Here is an 18,805-nt window from a genome sequence, read left to right as displayed (position 1 = left end):
CCCCCCCACCTTGTCCTCTTCTTCTCTCCTCCTCCTCCTCCTCTTCTCCCCACTTCTACTCCCTACCTCCTCCTCCTCTTCTCGTTTCTTCGTCTTCGTTCTCAATCAGTTCCAATTCAGTCTTCCCTGTCCATCTTCACCAGCTGGCATTGACTTGTCAAGCACAAGGAATACTCTGGGACTTTTCACAGCGCAAGATCTAACCTCCCATCTACTTGCCAAGCTTGACCCGCCCAGTCTCTACGGTCTTTGTGCCTGTCTGTTGTGTGCGTGCGCGCGTGCCTGTTGTTCTTCACTGCCTCAGTTCAAACGTCCTCAAACGTCCTCAAACGTCCTCGTCGCGGCTTTGTTCACTCTGCCACCTGCTTCTCCGGCTACTGCACTAGTAGCAACACATCCTCGGATTCGATCCTTCGCGATTCGATCGACTTGTCTTTCATCCCCATCTTCTGCCACCATCGATCGGCCTGTCCGTTCCACGTTTAAATTGCGGGCATTGTTTCGTCCACACTTTGGATTTCAGAGGATTTTGTCAGATTTCTTGAACTATCAGTGCGACTTTCGGCGCGCGTCTTTCGCTAGCTTCGTGAATTTGCGATTCCGTGTATCGTCCGATATAAGACATCGTTGAAAATGGCAGCCCCTACACAGTTGGCTTGTAGGTCTTTCCCGCTCGAACCCTACCCCTCCTCATGCAGTCGATCGAGTTGCAGATCCACAACATATCGAACAGAACACTAATCAGTCATAGACCGTACGGTTAAGGGAGTTGGCATCTTGGATGCGGCCCCAGTCTACGGACCTTTGTCTGGATTTGAGAAGTATGTCCTATCAACCCAGGGCCATTGGCACCGTTCTCTTCTAAGAAAACTCACTGATTGTGGTTCGTGGTTGCAGGCCTGAGGGAAACCTCCGTTGTAGCGCTTACTCTCCCTGCGGTCGCTATTTTGCCTGGGCCTCTCCCGATAAGTATGTTAGCTCTCCTGCATAGCAGCCAAACAACAGCGTGGCTGACCATATCTTAGGGTGACAATCATCGATCCGTCCGTCGGACACATTGTCTCCACCATTACCGCGGAGAACGTTTTCGAGCTGGGTTTCTCGCCGCTTGGAACCTATCTGATCACCTGGCAACGTCCCACCAAGGATGCCAATGGCGATGCTGTGAAGAATCTGAAGGTCTGGCAGGTCGTGTCCAGCGGAGATGAGAATGTAGTTGTGGGCAGCTTCGTCCAGAAGTCGCAGACGGGCTGGAACCTTCAGTACACCTCCGATGAGCGTCATTGCGCGCGCGTCGTCACCAATGAGGTCCAGTTCTACCAGAGCGAGAACCTCTCTCAGGTCTGGAACAAGCTGCGAGTTGAGGGGGTCGCTGATTTCGCCATCTCGCCTGGCAAGAACACTTCCATTGCTGTCTTCATTCCGGAGCGCAAGGTATGCATGCAGAACTCGTTGGCCAGCCGCGTCGATTGTATCCTGACATTGGGTTTCTAGGGACAACCTGCCGCAGTCAAGGTGTTTTTGGTGCCTCAGTTTGGAGCTCCTGTCTCGCAGAAGACTTTCTTCAAGGGTGACAAGGTCCAGCTGAAGTGGAACGAGCAGGGCACAACCTTGATTGTGTTGGCCCAGACGGATGTCGATCGCTCGGGCAAGAGCTACTACGGCGAGACCACCCTCTACTTGCTCAGTGCAGGTGGTGGCTTCGACTCACGTGTGGATCTGGGTATGTAACTGGTGCATGTGTTATAAAGTCAGACAAGTGTGTACTAACGTTGCCGCCATAGACAAGGAAGGCCCTATCCACGATGTGACCTGGTCTCCCAACTCGAAGGAGTTTGGTGTGGTCTATGGTTACATGCCGGCCAAAACCACCATTTTCAACTTCCGCGGTGTCCCCAAGCACAGCTTCCCGCTCGGCCCTCGTAACACCATCCAGTTCTCTCCCCATGGCCGGTTCGTCCTTGTGGCTGGTTTCGGTAACCTTGCGGGTCAGATGGATCTCTACGACATGGACAAGAACTACCACAAGATCGCCACTGTGGAGGCTTCTAACTCCAGTGTCTGCAATTGGTCTCCCGACGGTCAGTTCATTCTAACGGCCACGACCAGCCCCCGTCTGCGGGTGGACAACGGACTTCGGATTTGGCACGTGAGCGGCGCTCTGATGTACAATGAGGAGATGACCGAGCTCTATGATGTGTTCTGGCGCCCCCAGTCTCTGGAGCAGCACCCATTGGGTGACCCTTTCAGCCCTCTGCCTACCCCTCACCCCTCTGCCGTGGCCTACCTCAGCACCAAGAAGGCTCCTGTCAAGCCCGCCGGTGCGTACCGTCCTCCCGGCGCTCGCGGTCAGCTCACTCCTCTCGCTTTCAAGCGTGAAGATCAGGGCGGTGCCGCCTATATCCGGGAAGGCGCGCCTACCGGTGGTATTGTGAACGGATTCGGTCGCTCTCGCAGACGTGATGTGCCTGGTGCCGAACCTGCCGAGGAGTTCCTGCCTCCGGGAGCCGCTCCTGGTGGAGGCGTGGCTCTGCCTCCGGGCGTTGAGCACCCGGAGAAGCTGTCCAAGTCGGCCGCCCGCAACAAGAAGAAGCGTGAGGCCAAGAAGCAGAAGGATGAGCAGGGTGAGGGTGAGCAGGCTGTCGGCCAGTCGACCCGCAGCCCCGACCGCCGCGGCGACAAGGCTCACGAGCGCAACCGGTCCAAGGGCCAGAACAACGAGCGCAAGAACAACCAGCAAGCCAATGGAACATCTGCCAAGGCCAATGCTCAAGCCAAAGCCATCGACAGCGTTGCGGAGGCGGAGGCTGCTTTGGATGCCAGCGGAGCACCCACTGCGCAGGACAAGAAGATCCGTGGGCTTCTGAAGAAGATCCGGGCAATCGAAGAGCTGAAAATGCGCCTTGCCGGTGGGGAGAAGCTGGAGGATACGCAGATGAAGAAGATCCAGACCGAAGACTCGGTGCGCAAGGAATTGGAGTCTTTGGGCTACAATGGTTAAAGCTAGGTTGGTACTTTGTGCCTGGCCTTTGCTTGTACATATAGTTCCTTGTGGCTATTTATCCCCGCTGCATGTGGTGAAATCATCTTCGCCGATCTGATGTGTTCGTTTTCTTGTGCTGCTTGCATCATTGGAATTAACTGAGGGGCTCAAGCATACTATACTATCTATCTATAGGGTCTAAATGTATTGTATATATAGATGGGGTGATTAGGAGAGAGAAAAAATATACTACCTATTAGACCATTGATTACTTTCTTTCTTGCAGGTTTTTAGGCTCATCGATGAGGGGGTCTGAATACCTGGCAAATGCATGCGCTGATTTGTGACGACCGATGAATACTGTAACAAGTCAGAAATCCCGGTAGAAGAGGGTTGTTTGTGAAGTATGTAAATCACATGTTCACTCAGAAAAACATGTGTACAGTACATACAATATATCCGATGTAAGTATTGATCGATCAGATGGGATTCAAGCAATATCGCTCAATATCTAGCCATCTACTGTACACCACGATGTACTGACTACTGACCACTGACTCCACATCACAATTGCAGATAATCAATCTCCACTACAATGGATGTTCCCATCCGCCCACCTACCACCAAACTCCCACCCCAACCCGTCCAAATCCAGCCACGACCCCTTCTTCCTCCAGAATTGCTATCGATGTAGGAGTTTGTCTTTCACAAGTGGCGGAGAAGCAAGATGGACTCCTACTACCCCTCACCGTGATCCAATCCCATCCACCGGCCTACCTGTCCTAACACCTCCTCAACGAGGAAGTCCAGCATAGGTAAACCTACAGAAAGGGAGACAAAGATCGATATCAACCACGGGGGAAAGCGGGAATGGGAGCGGAGTTGGCCACTCTTTCTGGATAAGGGAGTCACGGGGGGAGGGACGGTTCGTGATTCTCGAATGCGTTGGAGAGAGCACGCCAGGCATCCGAGAACCCCGACTGACCTGCGGCGGTAGGGAAGGGAGGGGGTTTTTTTTTTCTCGTGAACCCGCTTTTGATAAGAGGATGTGACGAGAAAAAAATGGATGGGTTGTTGATATACCGCGTCAGATACAGAGCTTATCCCTTGTCTCCGGAGGAGAAGAGGGATTTCAAGGTATTGATCTCGCCTTGCGCTCCACCTTGCAGTGCGGAAGTTTGTGGTGGGCTACGATATGGGCAATATTGGAAGGAGGGTGAGGGGGAGGGGTAAGGTGATGGGAATGAATGAAGGATACGGTAAAAAGTCCCGAAAAATGTGAACGTGTAAGTATTGGGTATCTTGGTCATCCTATCTGTTTGGCCGTCTTGACCGGATGGGAGGTGCGGTTTGGTGAAGGGGGCGGTCCTAAGGGCGTCGCGGACAGTCACACGCCTGCTTCAAATCACAGTCGCATTGCACAGGACATTGCAAGGTCTTTATTCGAGGTTGCTTGGTGCAGTTCAGGTGAAGTTGCGGAGGCGCTTGATTGGGCTCCCCATGCCGATCGACCGTTTGGCGCTCGCCATACCGCTCAGAAGTCGGTCCATCCCGTCCACGTCCAGTTCACCCTTGTGCAGACGCTGCTGATCGGTCTCAGAGGAAGTGACCCCAGCAACGGTCATGGTGCCGACGGGGATGGTCTCGGGCTCAGCCACTTTCGGCGCAAGGATCAGAATGCGATGTTCGGCTGTGAGAATCAAGTCGAATGGCGGCTCTTCGGAGCCGCGTGTGCGACTGGCGGCTACGGGGAGATGGCCGATCCCTTTGAGGCGCTCACCCATGAAGGTGACGTCCTGGAGGGTGGACACCCGGCAGCGGTTGGACGGATCAAACGTGCCAGTAGCCTTGATGGCATTGCGCCACAAGGACAACAAACTAGAGATAACGGCGGTCTGGTTACCGTATCGTAGTAGGATAGCCTCATCTGGCATGGGGTCTCTCCATGTATTCGTTTGATACACGGAGATGCCTCCGCACAGCGACGAGTTGGTGGTGCCGGCCGAGCCGCCTTTCAACAACGTATCCTCCCGTAAACGTTTGGTTGACGGTGTGAGGGGTGCGAACCTGGGTCGATGTTCGAAAGAAGGACCGCTAGCCTCGGAGTGATGACCGCTCGGGAGTGGGCTCAGAAGCCGTCCGCTGACAGAAAAGGTCGTCAGAGAGCCGCCGGTCACGCCCTGCACACTGGCTTGACGCTCAAGCGGACCCTTGATGTTTCCGGGGCCGGTACCTTCGATGTCCCAAACCCCCCATTCTCCGTCCGACATCAGGACCATAATCGCTCGTCCTCCAAGTACCCATTCCGCGCTGATTACAGTCTTGCGCCGCGTGAGTCCCGAAACGCTCTGTTCGAATCCAGGGTAAAGACTGATGTGCCACCTTCCTTCCGTCTGGGAGGTCTCAAAATCGCTTTGCACGCCGGAGGACCTGCGCGAGGCCTTGGATCGCTTCGTAGCAAAACATGAGTAAATTTTGACACAGCCGCTATGGAAAGCGACAAGCAATGTAGAGTGGCGCGGCGTGGGGTAGCCAGATGGGTTGAATGAGATGTTCGTGGCCGGAGCCGGGAGGTATCGTCGTTTAGTCTCGATCGCATCGTCACAGAGCTGATGCCCCTCTGCAATCGGGATCCGGTGAATTAATAGCAGCCCCGCCGACTCTGCGGAATGGGTGGCGACGAGAAGGTCCCACCGTCCGGGAGCATGCTGTTGGCCGCGGGATGAAGTCCGCTCCTTGTTCTCGGTCTCTTGGTACGTGAACGTAACGCTGACACCGCGAGGAAGTTCTTGATGAGACACTCCGCCGCTGATGGAAATGGTTTGGACCCCAATCTTGGTCTGGTTGGGGTGAGGGGGAGTCAAGGGTATGGTCACCACGCGCGTAGAGTAGTCTGCACAGACGGCAGCAATTACAACGAGGTCTTTTAAGGTGGGAGGAAATGGGTCAAGTGATGAGCGAGCCGCTTCAGGTAGAATGCAAGGTACTGCCAGATGAAGAACCCTGCTACCCAAAGGGATGTCGACCTGGCGCAGGATGCGTTCATAAGGATAAGCAGGATCCACTTCGGGCTCTTCTTCCTCAAACCGAGCTTTGGGTTCTTCTTTGGAGATTGACGATTGAATCTCTGCGACGCTCTCGTCGTCGGAATCAATGATCATGACAGCGTCGTCACTCGGTGGTGGAGCGGGCTTCTGGAGCTTATCTGCCGAGGCAACGGGAGCTTTCTCCGTGGCGAAAGGTTTCCCTCCTCGCCAAACCACCTTTAGGCCCGTCTCGTAGCCATAAATGATGATCGATGAGCCATTGGGGGCAACAAGGGGGTAGCCGGCTGCCGTATGAACACGATGGGGGAGCTGATAACTAGAGGGGGAGGAGCAGTCACGGTCAATTCAGGTAGTCTTTGTTTCTTTTTCTTAGCTCAAGACAAAACTTACCTTAATTGTAAGCCGCCGTCATCTCTGGGTCTGACCAGAGGCTTCGATGGGAACGACGGCATGGTCTAGAGATGTCTTGGAGGGGTGGTTTGTGGGTTTGTGATGGAATGCGAAGCTGAGAGGTGGGCAGACTTTGAAGCTTAGCTTTTGTTGGAGGAGCTGATTTGGCACGAAGCTGCTGGATCTCTAGTCCAGGAGACTGACAACCACCATTCCCGAGAAAAAGACTCCAATAGTAGGAAGGGTGAGGGGGTCAAAGAAGCGAGAGAGGAGTGGGAGAGAGGGTGGGATAGAGAGGAATGCAGACGTGCGGGTTCAATGTTTTTGTCGGGGGAGGAAAAGGCGGAGGAGGAAGAGGAGGAGATCAACTTTCAGTCCCGCTGCCGCGTCCAGCGCGTCCCTCTTTTGTATACTTACTTACTTACTTGACTTACTACACAATCTCCCTTCCACCCCTGCCAAACAATTCCTCGATTCTGGTGTGGGATTCCTCTCTTCTCTTACTGACACATGCCGGGACGACAATGGACATGACCCTGTTTCTGGCTCCGTTTGCCAGACCTTCTTCATCCGCTACACCCAACGACAACCATTTGCGCCGCCGATAATGGCTGCCGTGCGGTCTCTCGGTCTTCACGAACCTGCGGCTGTCGCCTTCCTTGTCGCCGAAGGTCTCCTCCCCCCCGATCCATCCGAAGACCTCTACAAGTGGTCCACCAGTGTCGATGAAGATTCCAACGGTCCGGTTGAAGATGAGATCGTATGGACCAAGAGTTGCGCAGTTTGGTCGCGAGCCGGGGTGGTGAAGAGAATCTTCCGCTTAGATCTCGAGAAGGAAGATATTCGGCATGCCTTGCTGGCTAATTTCTCCGCGGGAAAGATTAAACGCGCTGAAGCAAGTCTCTCGAAAGTGACAAAGGCCGCCGATCGTGCGTCCATCAACAATGCCCTTGGCGGCTCTCGAGACTCCAGCGAATCTCATGTTGACACAGGCCACCAACAACGGAAACATTCCAACACGAAGCGGAAGATTGACCAGCGAGATGGGACAGCTGCAAGGCCAGATGGACTCCAGTCGGGCAATGTTTCGCGCGCATTAGTGGTGGTACTCAAGTCCCAGGCTCATATCTTCTTCTTAACTGGAAATAGCCATGTCGTCCCTCTTCCATTCGAAGTTGACTCGGTCTTTGCCACTCCCCGAGGCTTGCTGTTCCAGCGAAAAGTACTCGAGGAGGAAGCTACGAGTCCTCTTCCAATGGCTCCTCCGAATTCCTTCGTATCAAACTTGCCCGACTTCCGAGCGTCACTAACGCTTGAGATCCCCTCAGGCAGAAAAAGTCGTCCATCGTTGACAATATCACCTGCCCAAAACCCCGGTTTACGGCCTCGCAACAACAAACAAGCGGAGCTGCCCCGCGTCTTCTCACTCATGGATCCCCATTCGGAGATGGGCCTGGTGGTTACCAAACAATCGTCTCGGTGGTTACATACAAGTGTTAATACCCGACCTTCGGGCTTGGATGTCCTCGACTCTGCCGACGAGATTGTCTATGTATCTCCTAGAGATGAGCTATCGGGGCTGAGTCGATCTTTGGCCAATGGGCCTCTGATACTCGTGGTCACTTCCAACATCAATACAGGCCTCTATACTATCTGGACAGCACGCTATCGAGAAGATGAGTTCGCGCCAGCTTCCAAGAAGAAAAAGGACAAGAGACGAGACACAGGTGGGACTCGATCCAAAAGACGGAGCTCCCACTTCGGAATGACTACTGGATCGACCACCCCTGCTGCCCGCCCGTCAGGTGCGAGAGAAAGTTTCGGTCCCAGGGGTGATGCGTGGAACACATCCGGTCTGTCCCTGTCACAGTACTCCACGGACGGCAGGCCAGACGAGGACGACCTAGCCTCGAAATTGGGCCAGGACTTCGGAGATATCGGGGTGCCACTGAAGACCTCCCGACGCGTGAGTTCTCTATTGGCACGAGCGGACCTGGCATCCAGCCAGGATAGAATCACATTCTCAGATTTGGCGACAGGCAGTCAATCAAACTCCATGCCTCACGGGAACTTCCGGCAGTCCATTGGTGCTGGTAGCACTCGGGGGAGTTTCGGGTTCAATCCGAGGGGCTCCTTGCCACCCGGCAACGGTTCAGTTTACAGTACTACGAGCAGCTTCATTGATGCGCCGGTGGATAGGCTTCTGGAAGAACTCAATAATGAAAGTCTCTTCGAAGGATTTGAAAACATGGATCTGAAAGATTCGGCCTCGGGGCTTCCAGAAGAAGTACTCCTAACCAAGGTTGAGAGCTTCTCTTCCAAATTCTCAGGCCCCTTCCATACCCCGTTGAGGTTCAAGTCATCCTCACGACGACCGAAGATCGTTACGATCTCTCCGTCAGAGTTCGGAAATGCACAGGATGGCAACTCAGCAGCCTTGGCTCTCTGCTTAGTGGATCACGAGGCAAGGTCTATGACTGTCGTCAACCTTCGAGTTGATCGTGTTGCTATCCCGAAGAAAGATGGAGGCATGTTCACCAAGAAGTCTAAGAAGGGTGCCGCGTCGAATGAGCGCTCGCTACTTGTCCAAGCCTCAGGCGTGCAGCATTTTCCAGACGTCTGGGATGCTTGCAAGGTGACTGATGGCGGTATATCGAGACTCATGACCGTAAGAACAGGCGATTATGGCCAAGGCGTTTTGCATCTCCAAACTCCGTCTGGTACACCGCAGGCGGTCGAAGTGCCGCGTAACCTCATGTTGCACGAAGCATACGGAATCTACTTAAACGTTCCTGGAAGTCGTCGAAGAGAAAGCGGCGTCAGACGCTTAATGACAGATTCGTTGATTGCCATCGTTGGGCTCGATCATCCAGCTGTGCGAGGGAAGTTTGATGTCATCGACTCGGCTAATCGTCGACATAAACTTCAAATCAAAATGGAGCCTAGCAATGAGTTGGTGAAGAATGTCTTCAAGATGTGCCGGTTCGCATTACCAGATTCTGAAAAGGCAGGTGACGGGATTCTGTCAACCTGGTGGGAGGTAATGAAATGGCTCCAGGGGCGAGATATCGACGACGATGATTTGGAGTGGACAGCTATGGTTCTAGTCCTGTTCTCAATGGCGATTCCTTTTATTGAAAGCAAGCCGCCAAGAAACTCAGTCAGGCCCACGCGACGAAAGAAGGGGCTATTGCGGTCAAGCAGCGGAACATACATTGATTCGGAGAGTTGGGAGGCGATGCTGGACCAGGAGTCTGGCTCTGCTGGTGTGGTGGCATCATGGATGAACACCAGCTCTTGGGGCTGGGTTGTAGAGCAAGACGCACAGGACAGCGAACTCAGCCAAGGCGCGCCAGCCCCTTCAAGCCAGTCCACCTATCGTCGGAACACCTACCTCACTCGTTGCATCGCTCTGGCTAGAGAGTTTCTGCATAATCCGCAGGGCGTTTCCGTTATGGGTTCAGAGGGGACTTTACCTACAGCGCTGTCATTTAGCCAAAGCTTGCGAAGTACGGCATTGTGTACGATTCTAGTGGCGTTGCACCTGCTTCGGGAAGAGCATAAGCTGTCGATTTGCGATAGCGAACAGTCGCATAAACCTCTGGGCCTTCTTGCTCCTGTCCTAGCCCAGATCGGTGGCTGGCTTGGATGGACGTCCTGGACCTGGGCAGACGACACTTATTTCGGAACGGAAATGGCTAGTATGGATCGTTGGGAATTCGAAGACACGCGTATAACCAAGCTAGACGTCCCTGACGAGCCGTTCGCCCCTCCTTCGATCTTTTTGCATCTCGAAAAGGCATGGAGTGGAACCACTGGGTCTTTCTTCACACTCTTGAACCTTGTTATCGGTTCTGATCGGTCTCCAAAGAAGGGTCGCCTGTGGCAAGAATGCTACGCACTCACCCCGCGAACATTGGCACTAGATGGTTTCTTATCAGAGGTACACTCCTGCTCGACGCCACTGGACCGGGTCCAGCTTCTCTATCGCTGGGGGTTCACAAAGAACATCATCGAGACCTTCCCGGAAGGTGTCAGCACTCCCTTATACGAAACTATCTTACGATCACAGATACACGCCTCGACCTCCTGGGGCTCGGCGCTGCTCCAGCTCATCGATCGCGAAGACCTCAGTATCTCCCTAGGTGGGAACAATTCGGGACCACCGCCTGCGCCCGCACCGCTGCAGCCTGCAATGTCGCATGAAGCAGTACGCGACGTTCATCACATTGGTGTTTCTGCTCTGGATATCGATGCAACCAATTCTTTCGAGGTATCTGCAGAGGCAGATCGGCTGTCCGTGACAAGGTTGATCTTCCGCGAAGATAAGCGTTTCATTGAAGCGACACGGTTGCTAAATCAGTCCAAGGCTCCGGTGGCTGAATGTGTACCCGAGCCAGAGTGGACCGATTCGGATTTGCTGGAGGCGCAGAAAGAAGTAGTGCAACTAGTGACCCTGCGTACGCTTTCTATCCCAACTGGGCGCGCCATGTTGGCCTTCAGCGGTCGCCTGCCTCTCCTCACCGAGAAACTTCCTATTCCTTCCTTTTCATTGCAATGTGTTATGAAACCATCGAATGTAACGATCAGCGCGGACCGAGCCTCCTTCAGTGAGGAGAAGGTGTGTTGGGCCTTCTTCCATAACGGGGTGTCCACGGGCCTGGCTATTTCGAGGAATTCAAAGGGCATTGATACCTCTTGGATCCTCTTCAACAAGCCACAGGAGCTTACCAACCGACATGCCGGCTTCCTTCTGGCGTTGGGCCTCAACGGCCATCTTAAGTCGCTAGCTAAGTGGGTGGCTTTCAAGTATTTGACCCCCAAACATACGATGACATCGATTGGCTTGCTGCTTGGCCTTTCGGCCTCTTACCTGGGAACAATGGACACCCTTATTACCCGCCTTCTTTCCGTTCATGTTACACGGATGCTGCCAATGGGTGCAGCTGAGCTCAATCTATCGCCACTGACCCAAACGGCCGGGATCATGGGGATTGGCCTGCTGTATTGCGGCTCACAGCACCGACGTATGAGCGAAGTCATGTTGTCAGAAATTGAGAACGTGGAGCAGGAGGAAAGTAGCCCAGCTCACGATGATCTGCGGGACGAAGGGTACCGTCTTGCAGCCGGGTTGGCACTGGGCTTCATCAACCTCGGCAAAGGGAAAGACCTTCGTGGTATGCGCGACATGCACATTGTGGAGCGACTGCTAGCTGTGGCTGTGGGCACCAAGAACGTGGACCTTGCGCACATACTAGATCGAGCCACAGCTGGTGCGACAATTGCGTTAGCAATAATCTTCATGAAGACCAATGACGAAATTTTGGCGCAGAAGATTGACATCCCAGATACAACGGTGAGATTTGACTACGTCCGCCCCGATATTTTCCTTCTGCGCACCCTTGCACGTCACTTGATCATGTGGGATCGTATTCGGCCCACCGATGAGTGGTTTGTGCAAAGTCTGCCAGCGGGTTATCGACGACGGTATCGCCTGAGGAGCGTGCGCCGACTAAAGAGCGACGACATGCCGTTCTTCAATATTGTTGCGGGGTTGTGTTTCACACTCGGTCTGCGCTATGCGGGCTCAGCTCAGCCGGCGGTGCGCGATCTTCTACTCGCCTATCTTGACCAATTCATCCGCATCTGTCGTCTGCCCGCGGTCAACTACGACGCCAAGCTGACGCGCAATTCCGTGCGACACTGCCAGGATGTCGTGGCCCTATCAGCCGCCGCTGTCATGGCCGGCACTGGCGATCTGGCCCTCTTTCGCCGGCTGCGGTCTTTACATGGACGCGTGGATTCGGACACGCCGTACGGCAGCCATATGTCCTCACACATGGCACTAGGGCTGTTGTTCCTAGGCGGTGGCAGTTACACTCTGGGTACATCGGACCTGGCCATTGCATCCCTGCTCTGCTCGCTCTACCCCATCTTCCCCACGACCGTACTTGACAACAAATGCCATCTACAGGCGTTCCGCCATCTGTGGGTGCTGGCTGCTGAACCACGCTGCCTGGTGCCGCGCGATCTCGATTCTCGCCGGCCGATCTCCCTCCCTATAACATGGACCAATGCCCAAGGCATCTGTCGTACCGTCACGGCACCCTGCCTCCTTCCCGACCTGAGCGGACTGGCTCGCGTGGAAATTCGCCACGCGGACTACTGGCCATTAGTTCTGGATTTTGCCGCTCATCCTGATCTGCGTGACAAGCTTCGCCAAGGCGACCAATCGGTCTACCTTCGCCGCAAGGCTATGACCAACTCCACAGGCGCGTCGTCCGTCTTCGTGTCGACACTCTCTGGTCTCAGCGACGCACAGGATGTTCTTCCGTCTTCTACAATCGCCACACAATCAGGCAAGGGTCTGCTGGTCCCGGCTCAAGTCACCCCTCTGAGCGGGCCACGACCCCCCAGTGCAACCGCTCACAACCTCTGGGAATGGATCTTCGCACTGGATTCTCTGCAGGATCTGGGTGTTCGCGAGAAGGCTCTCGTACTGCCCCAGTCTTCCTCCGCCATCTGGCGCCGTCGTTCCGGAATCCCGACGGTGGAGTTGACGGCCGTGCCCTGGCTCCGCCCCTCTGCTGTAGACATCCAGCTTGTCTTGGAGCGGACGGTGCATGATATCATTCAGGCAGCCAGAGGTCGGGCCGCCGATGCGGACGAGGTTCGAGACCGGCTCTGGCAGTTACGGTTGCTATTCAGCTGGCTGGATTCGCGGGCTGAGGACAGAATGGACCAGGAGGGCAAGAGTGGTTCCTCTGACGGCTTGTGGCTGCGCAGGGATTATATCGAGGAGACCAGGTGGAAGATCTGGGGGGTCCAGATCGGAGATTCGGAGTGAGGTGTGGTGCATCATATATGATATGGAGAAAATAGTTGCTTTGCTCCCTGTTGCTACGGTAGTGCCGCAGGGTATATGATTGATGACCTGCTAAGATGTTTACATTCTGTGCTCGTTTATATTCTACTAATCCAAGAGAGGTTGTACTACTATAGTGAAGTGGACAAAGAGGAAAAACCTTGTCGTTGTACCAGGCGTGACTCTCCATGCGAGTTTATTTATACAATATTCACGAAAGGTCCGTCGTAGACTCGTTGACTTCATACCGTTCCAAGCTGAATTCGCCGCTCACCCCCTAGCTCCCAATATAATGAAACTTCGAGATGTCACTGAGAGCGCACAGCGCCTTCTTTGAGAATCCCCCGATCCCCTCCTCCGCCCATCTGCCACAGCCAGACTCCTTCCACTGCCCACGCAGTAGCGCTGGCGTGGTGTCGCCGTCTACCTGCATCTTTGGCGGGTGTGGCCTCGCCTTCTTCTCCCTCCTCCTCCTTCTGCTGCCCCCGTCTCGGGGGACGCTCGGTATTTCCTGAATCGTCCGCTTCCGCCAACATGCCCGCGACCACTCCCTCCTTCTCAACCGTGGCCCACAACCCCTCAACCAGCGGAGTTCCCCTCTCACCGAACTGACCCTTCCCCAGCCGAAACAAGATGCGGCCCAGGACCTGCCACGCGATGCACCGCTGTGCGGCGAACGTCGAGCGACTCAGGATCGCCAGCTCGGGGATCGTGTACCCGGCTGCGTGGGGGTCTTTGCCGTGGTGATGCAATCCTAGACTTGTGGGAAGTGATAAGGAGGTCGACGGCGGCAGGACGGTGCCCAGCAAGGAGAAGCGTAAGTAAGCTGGGTGGATGGCCTGGGCGGTACTGGCGGGGTGGTACGGGGAGTTCGAGTCGGGGTCTTCGTCGGAGGCGGAGGGAGGTTGCAGCCAGCTGAGACTGGAAGGGTCGTGGGCGATGTTGGGGAAGTAGTGCGTTTGGAGATCGGAGAGGAAATTCGGGGACGAGGGGTCGAGATTCGGCATGGACGATGCGGAGGGTGCGGTGGGGAAGTGCACGGATCCGGAGAGGGGGAGAGATGCGGTGGCGGCAGGGTGGAGGTCGGAGGGGAGTTGAGCGGGTGGGAGATCGTCGATTGCGGAGTTGTTTTCTGGCGGTGGTGGTGGTGTTGGCGACGGCGGGGAGAATGAGGAGGAGGATGGTTGTTGATGCTGGTTGGAGGGCTGTATATCTTGTTCCAATGCTGGTGGTGTGGTGGTGGTGGTGGTGGTGGTGGTGGCGGCTGGATTATGTGCATGGTCTTCGGTTGGTTTTTCAGGCTGTTGGTTCTTGGATGATGGCTGCGGTGGTTGCGTGGATGGAGGGGTAGAATCAGCGTCATCGATGCGGGCTCGACGGAGGAATCGCTCAAGTAGAGATGAATCCAAAGATTCGAGCAGCTCTTCACGTTCGTGTTGGATTTGTGCCTGCGACATCGAGGCCAATTGTCGGTCGTTCTGCTCCGCGATGGCCTGCTTCTCGTCCTTCTCGGTGGGGATGTTCGAAGAAGCTGCGGACGATGCGGTGACCGATGATGAGTCCTGAGCTCGGCGCTGTTTGAAGGCAGATGGCTTATTGCGCCGACGATGGGCGGGAAAGCCGGTGGTGGTGGGTTTGAGCATCGGCGGCGCGGGGTTTGCGGCGGGGGACCGTTCACGAATCTCACCGATCATCCCGGGAATCGCGAGGGTGGAGGCCCCCTCCGACGAGGCGGGTGGGAGTTCTTCTTGTTCATCATCAGAGTCAAGGTTGAGAATGAACCGGTCGCCACGGAAAACCATGATGGAAAATCAGACACCTGGCGGAAGTTGGGAAACGAGGATGAAAGGATGGATGACGATGATGATAATGATAATGGAATGATCCGAAATGCGTGGACGGGAAGGATTGAAGAACACCTAAAGGGGAATAGCCAATCTGACTCAGCATGAGGCTCAAAAGCTAAAAGCCGGAGAGCTAGTCCTGTTCTAGATTAGTGGCTCACTTGGTTGGACTGCCTGATTAGGCTAGGTCTAGAGTATCATGTGACCTAATCTGATATCGGATCGGATGATGAATGAATGAATGGAATGAATGGATGAATGGGGGGAATGGGAGTAAGTCCCGTAGCCACGGTACGTACTTTGTATCCTGCCCTCTGCACTATTGATTCTCTTCCAAGAATCAACTAATCGACTCATTAACTAATTGCCTCATCAACTATAATAGACTCTAAGACACAATCCATCCCAATCATTCTACATTGTACATCGATATGTTCTATCACAATTGAGGTCAATAAGGCAATAATCAAGTAAATTCGACAAGTCAAACGCGGCGCCTGGTAGCCAGCCCGCAGTGACTGACTATTTGCTGTCGTGGTAGTCTTCGTAATTCCTACTCTTTCTCTCTCCTCTTTGCTTGGACCTTGGGCTGAGAGCCAGCGAAAACATCCTCCTTCATCCTCTCTTCCCTTTTCCTTTTCCTTTCCCTATCCTCTTCCACTTCCTCTTCTCCTCCTCCTCCTCCTTCTTACCCTCCCGTCGTCGTCTGCTATACTCCAATTCTCTCCCCTCTCCCCTCTTTCTCAATCCCCAACCTTTCCCCCTTCTTCTTCTTTCCTTTACCTTTCTTTTCTTCCCTCCCCATTGATCTTTACTGGGTTTCTTTAATGCGCCGTGTTTTGGGCAGGAGTGCCTGATTCTACTTTCTGCTCCTTCTTTGCCGCCACCCCTCTCTCTGGCTGCATCTCCAGCGCATCTCTATCATCGGGAACCATCTGATTTGCATCTCAATCTTGTCATTGCAGATTCGGGGCCACTCCCGCGCGTCAACTGGACTCGATATACTGCGAGTTCCTTCCCCCATAACGCGCAGTAACGCCTAGCCAGCCTCATCCTCATCGTATCTCTTTCAACCCGGCCACCCTCTCGATGCACCATCACCCCCAGCTTTAATTCTCCTCCCCCCTCCTCCCCCCCCTCCTCCTCTCTTGAGCCGTTTATTGCTGCTCATCATGTCCCCCGAGCCCTCCAATATACCGCCCCAGGACGAACACGAGTCCCGCACCCCACACGACGGTACCCCTCGCGAAACTCGCCCTCGACGGTCGCGTCGCAAGAAGGACGACGACCACGAAGCCGACCGCAAAGATACGGATACCGTCCGATCGACTAAAGTGAAGGATAAGAAGGAGGAGGATCAAGACCCCAATACCAACAAGGAGAATCGCGAAAAGGAGCCTAAACGAGGCAGTCGGCGCCACCGAGATAAGTCCCTCTCAACGACGAGTGCCCATCTAGCTTCAGCGTCTTCACAAGCCCGCAAGAAGCCAAAGTTAGAGCCAGCCACTCCAGACCAAAGTCCGGCGCCCGCGACTGTCTCGGTGCCTGGACCGACCGGGCCTGGTCTGCCGTATGCAGTGACAGCAACAGCCGCAGTAGCAGCGCCAGTACCTTTACAACCCTTACACGCCATCCATACACCTCCCCTCTCGGCCATCCCCCTAGTGAATGCTGCGGTGACTGCTGCTTCAGCTCCGACTCCCAGCACTCCGGGGGCTAGTCCTTCACGGCCCAGTGTCCCTTCACATCATCCGGCGCCTATGCACTCCACGCGTCCACTCCACGCGACCTTATCCCGGCCTCCGTCTCATCCCACTCCCACTCCCCCGCCCGCGGCTTCACCTTATTTGACCATGATGCCGTCCGTGCCACCACCACCACCACCATCCCATCATCCTGCTCCTCCCCCGTCTACTGCTTCTCAGCCTCCGCAGCGGACCAGCGGCCAGAACTTCGACCCGATTCGTTCAGCCTTTGATACTTCCTCGTCCGCCCCTCCTGCATTCAGTCCTCCTACACATTCCATCTCTCCCCGTCCCAACCGCGCAAGTGCATCACCCGCGATTGCCAGCATTATTGATCCGCCGTCAACGGCTGCTCCATCGATATACACCCCCCGACCATATGCGTCTCCTGTTTTAGGTCCACCCAGTTATGTGCCCTCCCCCGCAGTTCCCAAACCAGCACCCACGCCGCCTCAAGTGCCTATTCAACTACAGTCTCAACCGACCTCACCTTATGCCCATCGATCTCCTTATGCTGCGCCGCCTCCACCAGCACCGGCCCCGGAGCCATCGCAGTCGGTACAGCGACCATCGACTACAGTTTCCGCCACACCATCTTCTGCACCCGTAGCATCGCCACCAGTACCACCGACGGCGGTAGCGGCGGCGGCACCGGCACCGGCACGACCACCACCACCACCCGCTCCCGCCCCGTCTACAAAGCCACCGCCGTCCCCCGAGCCAACACCGATGGATGTTGATACGGAGCCCCCCGCTTCGTTGACTGCTGCATCCAAGGTAACTAAGAAGGATGCAAAATCCAGCCCCGGAGTTGCATCAGCGTCGAATGCCACATCGCCCAAACCCGCCAAACCGGTCAAGGACTCAGCTCCTCCTCCATTACCTCAAGGTTCAGGCTTGATATCCAATGCTCTCTTTGGCGTGGACGGTAGCACATCCACAAGCGAAGCTTCGCAGCGCCGGACCCCCAATATAATTCTTCATATCCCACTCAAAGGCGATGGCAACAGGATTGTCAACTTCGCCCGCCTGGCAGAGGAACAGTACGGCTTCGCGGCGCTACATCCGCGACTAGCGGCCCAAAAGGAGCGCTTAGCGCGAGTTGCAGCCGCTGGAGCTGCCCTCGAGCGCAACGACAAGACTGGACGAGGATTTTCTGCTGGTGAAAGTGCGGACGAGGATCTCACCCTTGACGTCGACCGCGACAGTGAAATGGATGGGGAGGGCGCCCTCGGCGCATCCGCGCGGTCCACTGGGCCCGAGCTCACTGACGGCAAGAAGAAACGACGCAAGAAGAAGATGGAGGAATATGATCGGGACGATCCGTTCGTCGATGACAGTGAGTTGGCCTGGCAGGAACAGGCCGCCGCCAGCAAGGATGGATTTTTCGTCTACAGTGGCCCACTGGTACCCGAGGGCGAGAAGGTGCAGGTGGAACGGTGAGTACTCACCCAAAGCTGACGGTCTTTCCCTGATGTCATTGCTAATCTTACTTTATCATCTAGGGCGGACGGCACGATCAAAAGAGGCCGTGGCCGTGGCCGTGGTGGTCGCGGTCGAGGCCCGGTCACAACTCACCACCAAGTACCATTGGCTGCCGCCGTTCCCATTTCTCAGGAGACTGGCTTACCTGTCCGCGGTCCTGGATCGCGTGGCGGCAACACTTCTCGCCGGGCTCGCGTCAGCAAAGCCGCCCGCCACCAAGCAGACCACGACAAGGCCGGCAGCGCCGCATCGACTCCCGGTCGCGGAGGGGGTGCTGCGAGTCGCGGTGGTTCGACGAGTACTCGTGGGGGCAAGACGCCGATGGTTGAGCTAGCCCCAAGACCCAATCTCGCCCCCGCTCCTGCTGGTCCCAGTCCGGTTGCAGGCTCCGATGTTGGGAGGAGATATGGATAGAGGCTGTCTTCCGCAGAATGTGGTGTGGCTCG

At 55.3% G+C, this 18,805-nt stretch overlaps 5 protein-coding genes across 5 annotated transcripts; 3 read left to right on the top strand and 2 right to left on the bottom strand.

The window, feature by feature from the left end:
* Positions 1–633: 633 nt before the first annotated feature.
* BO86DRAFT_398400 (translation initiation factor 2A) lies at positions 634–3,001 on the top strand (the record flags this gene model as incomplete). The annotated part of the gene is made up of 6 exons (XM_025673552.1): positions 634–658; positions 752–821; positions 898–969; positions 1,026–1,434; positions 1,495–1,723; positions 1,785–3,001. The coding sequence occupies 6 exons, from the start codon at positions 634–636 to the stop codon at positions 2,999–3,001; spliced, it is 2,022 nt and encodes a 673-aa protein (XP_025528924.1).
* Positions 3,002–4,198: 1,197 nt separating this feature from the next.
* Positions 4,199–6,746, bottom strand: BO86DRAFT_59142 (uncharacterized protein). The gene is made up of 2 exons (XM_025677491.1): positions 6,421–6,746; positions 4,199–6,346 (listed from the first exon to the last, which is right to left on the bottom strand). The coding sequence occupies exons 1-2, from the start codon at positions 6,480–6,482 to the stop codon at positions 4,447–4,449; spliced, it is 1,962 nt and encodes a 653-aa protein (XP_025528923.1). The 5' UTR covers positions 6,483–6,746; the 3' UTR covers positions 4,199–4,446.
* A 109-nt stretch (positions 6,747–6,855) lies between these two features.
* BO86DRAFT_359750 (anaphase promoting complex subunit 1) lies at positions 6,856–13,300 on the top strand. Its single transcript, XM_025669785.1, has one exon. It carries the CDS (start codon positions 7,028–7,030, stop codon positions 13,265–13,267), a length of 6,240 nt encoding a protein of 2,079 aa, XP_025528922.1. The 5' UTR covers positions 6,856–7,027; the 3' UTR covers positions 13,268–13,300.
* Positions 13,301–13,454: 154 nt separating this feature from the next.
* BO86DRAFT_388236 (RPAP1 family protein) lies at positions 13,455–15,146 on the bottom strand. Its single transcript, XM_025671804.1, has one exon. The coding sequence runs from the start codon at positions 15,085–15,087 to the stop codon at positions 13,594–13,596; it is 1,494 nt and encodes a 497-aa protein (XP_025528921.1). The 5' UTR covers positions 15,088–15,146; the 3' UTR covers positions 13,455–13,593.
* Positions 15,147–16,301: 1,155 nt separating this feature from the next.
* BO86DRAFT_378223 (uncharacterized protein) lies at positions 16,302–18,773 on the top strand (the record flags this gene model as incomplete). Its single annotated transcript, XM_025670616.1, has 2 exons — positions 16,302–18,313; positions 18,380–18,773. 2 exons carry the CDS (start codon positions 16,302–16,304, stop codon positions 18,771–18,773), a joined length of 2,406 nt encoding a protein of 801 aa, XP_025528920.1.
* Positions 18,774–18,805: the final 32 nt, after the last annotated feature.

This window comes from Aspergillus japonicus, assembly GCF_003184785.1.
Source record: "Aspergillus japonicus CBS 114.51 unplaced genomic scaffold BO86scaffold_16, whole genome shotgun sequence".
NCBI lineage: Eukaryota > Fungi > Ascomycota > Eurotiomycetes > Eurotiales > Aspergillaceae > Aspergillus > Aspergillus japonicus.
Note: the sequence above shows the minus strand (reverse complement) of the source record. Positions and strands in the feature narration are given on the sequence as shown.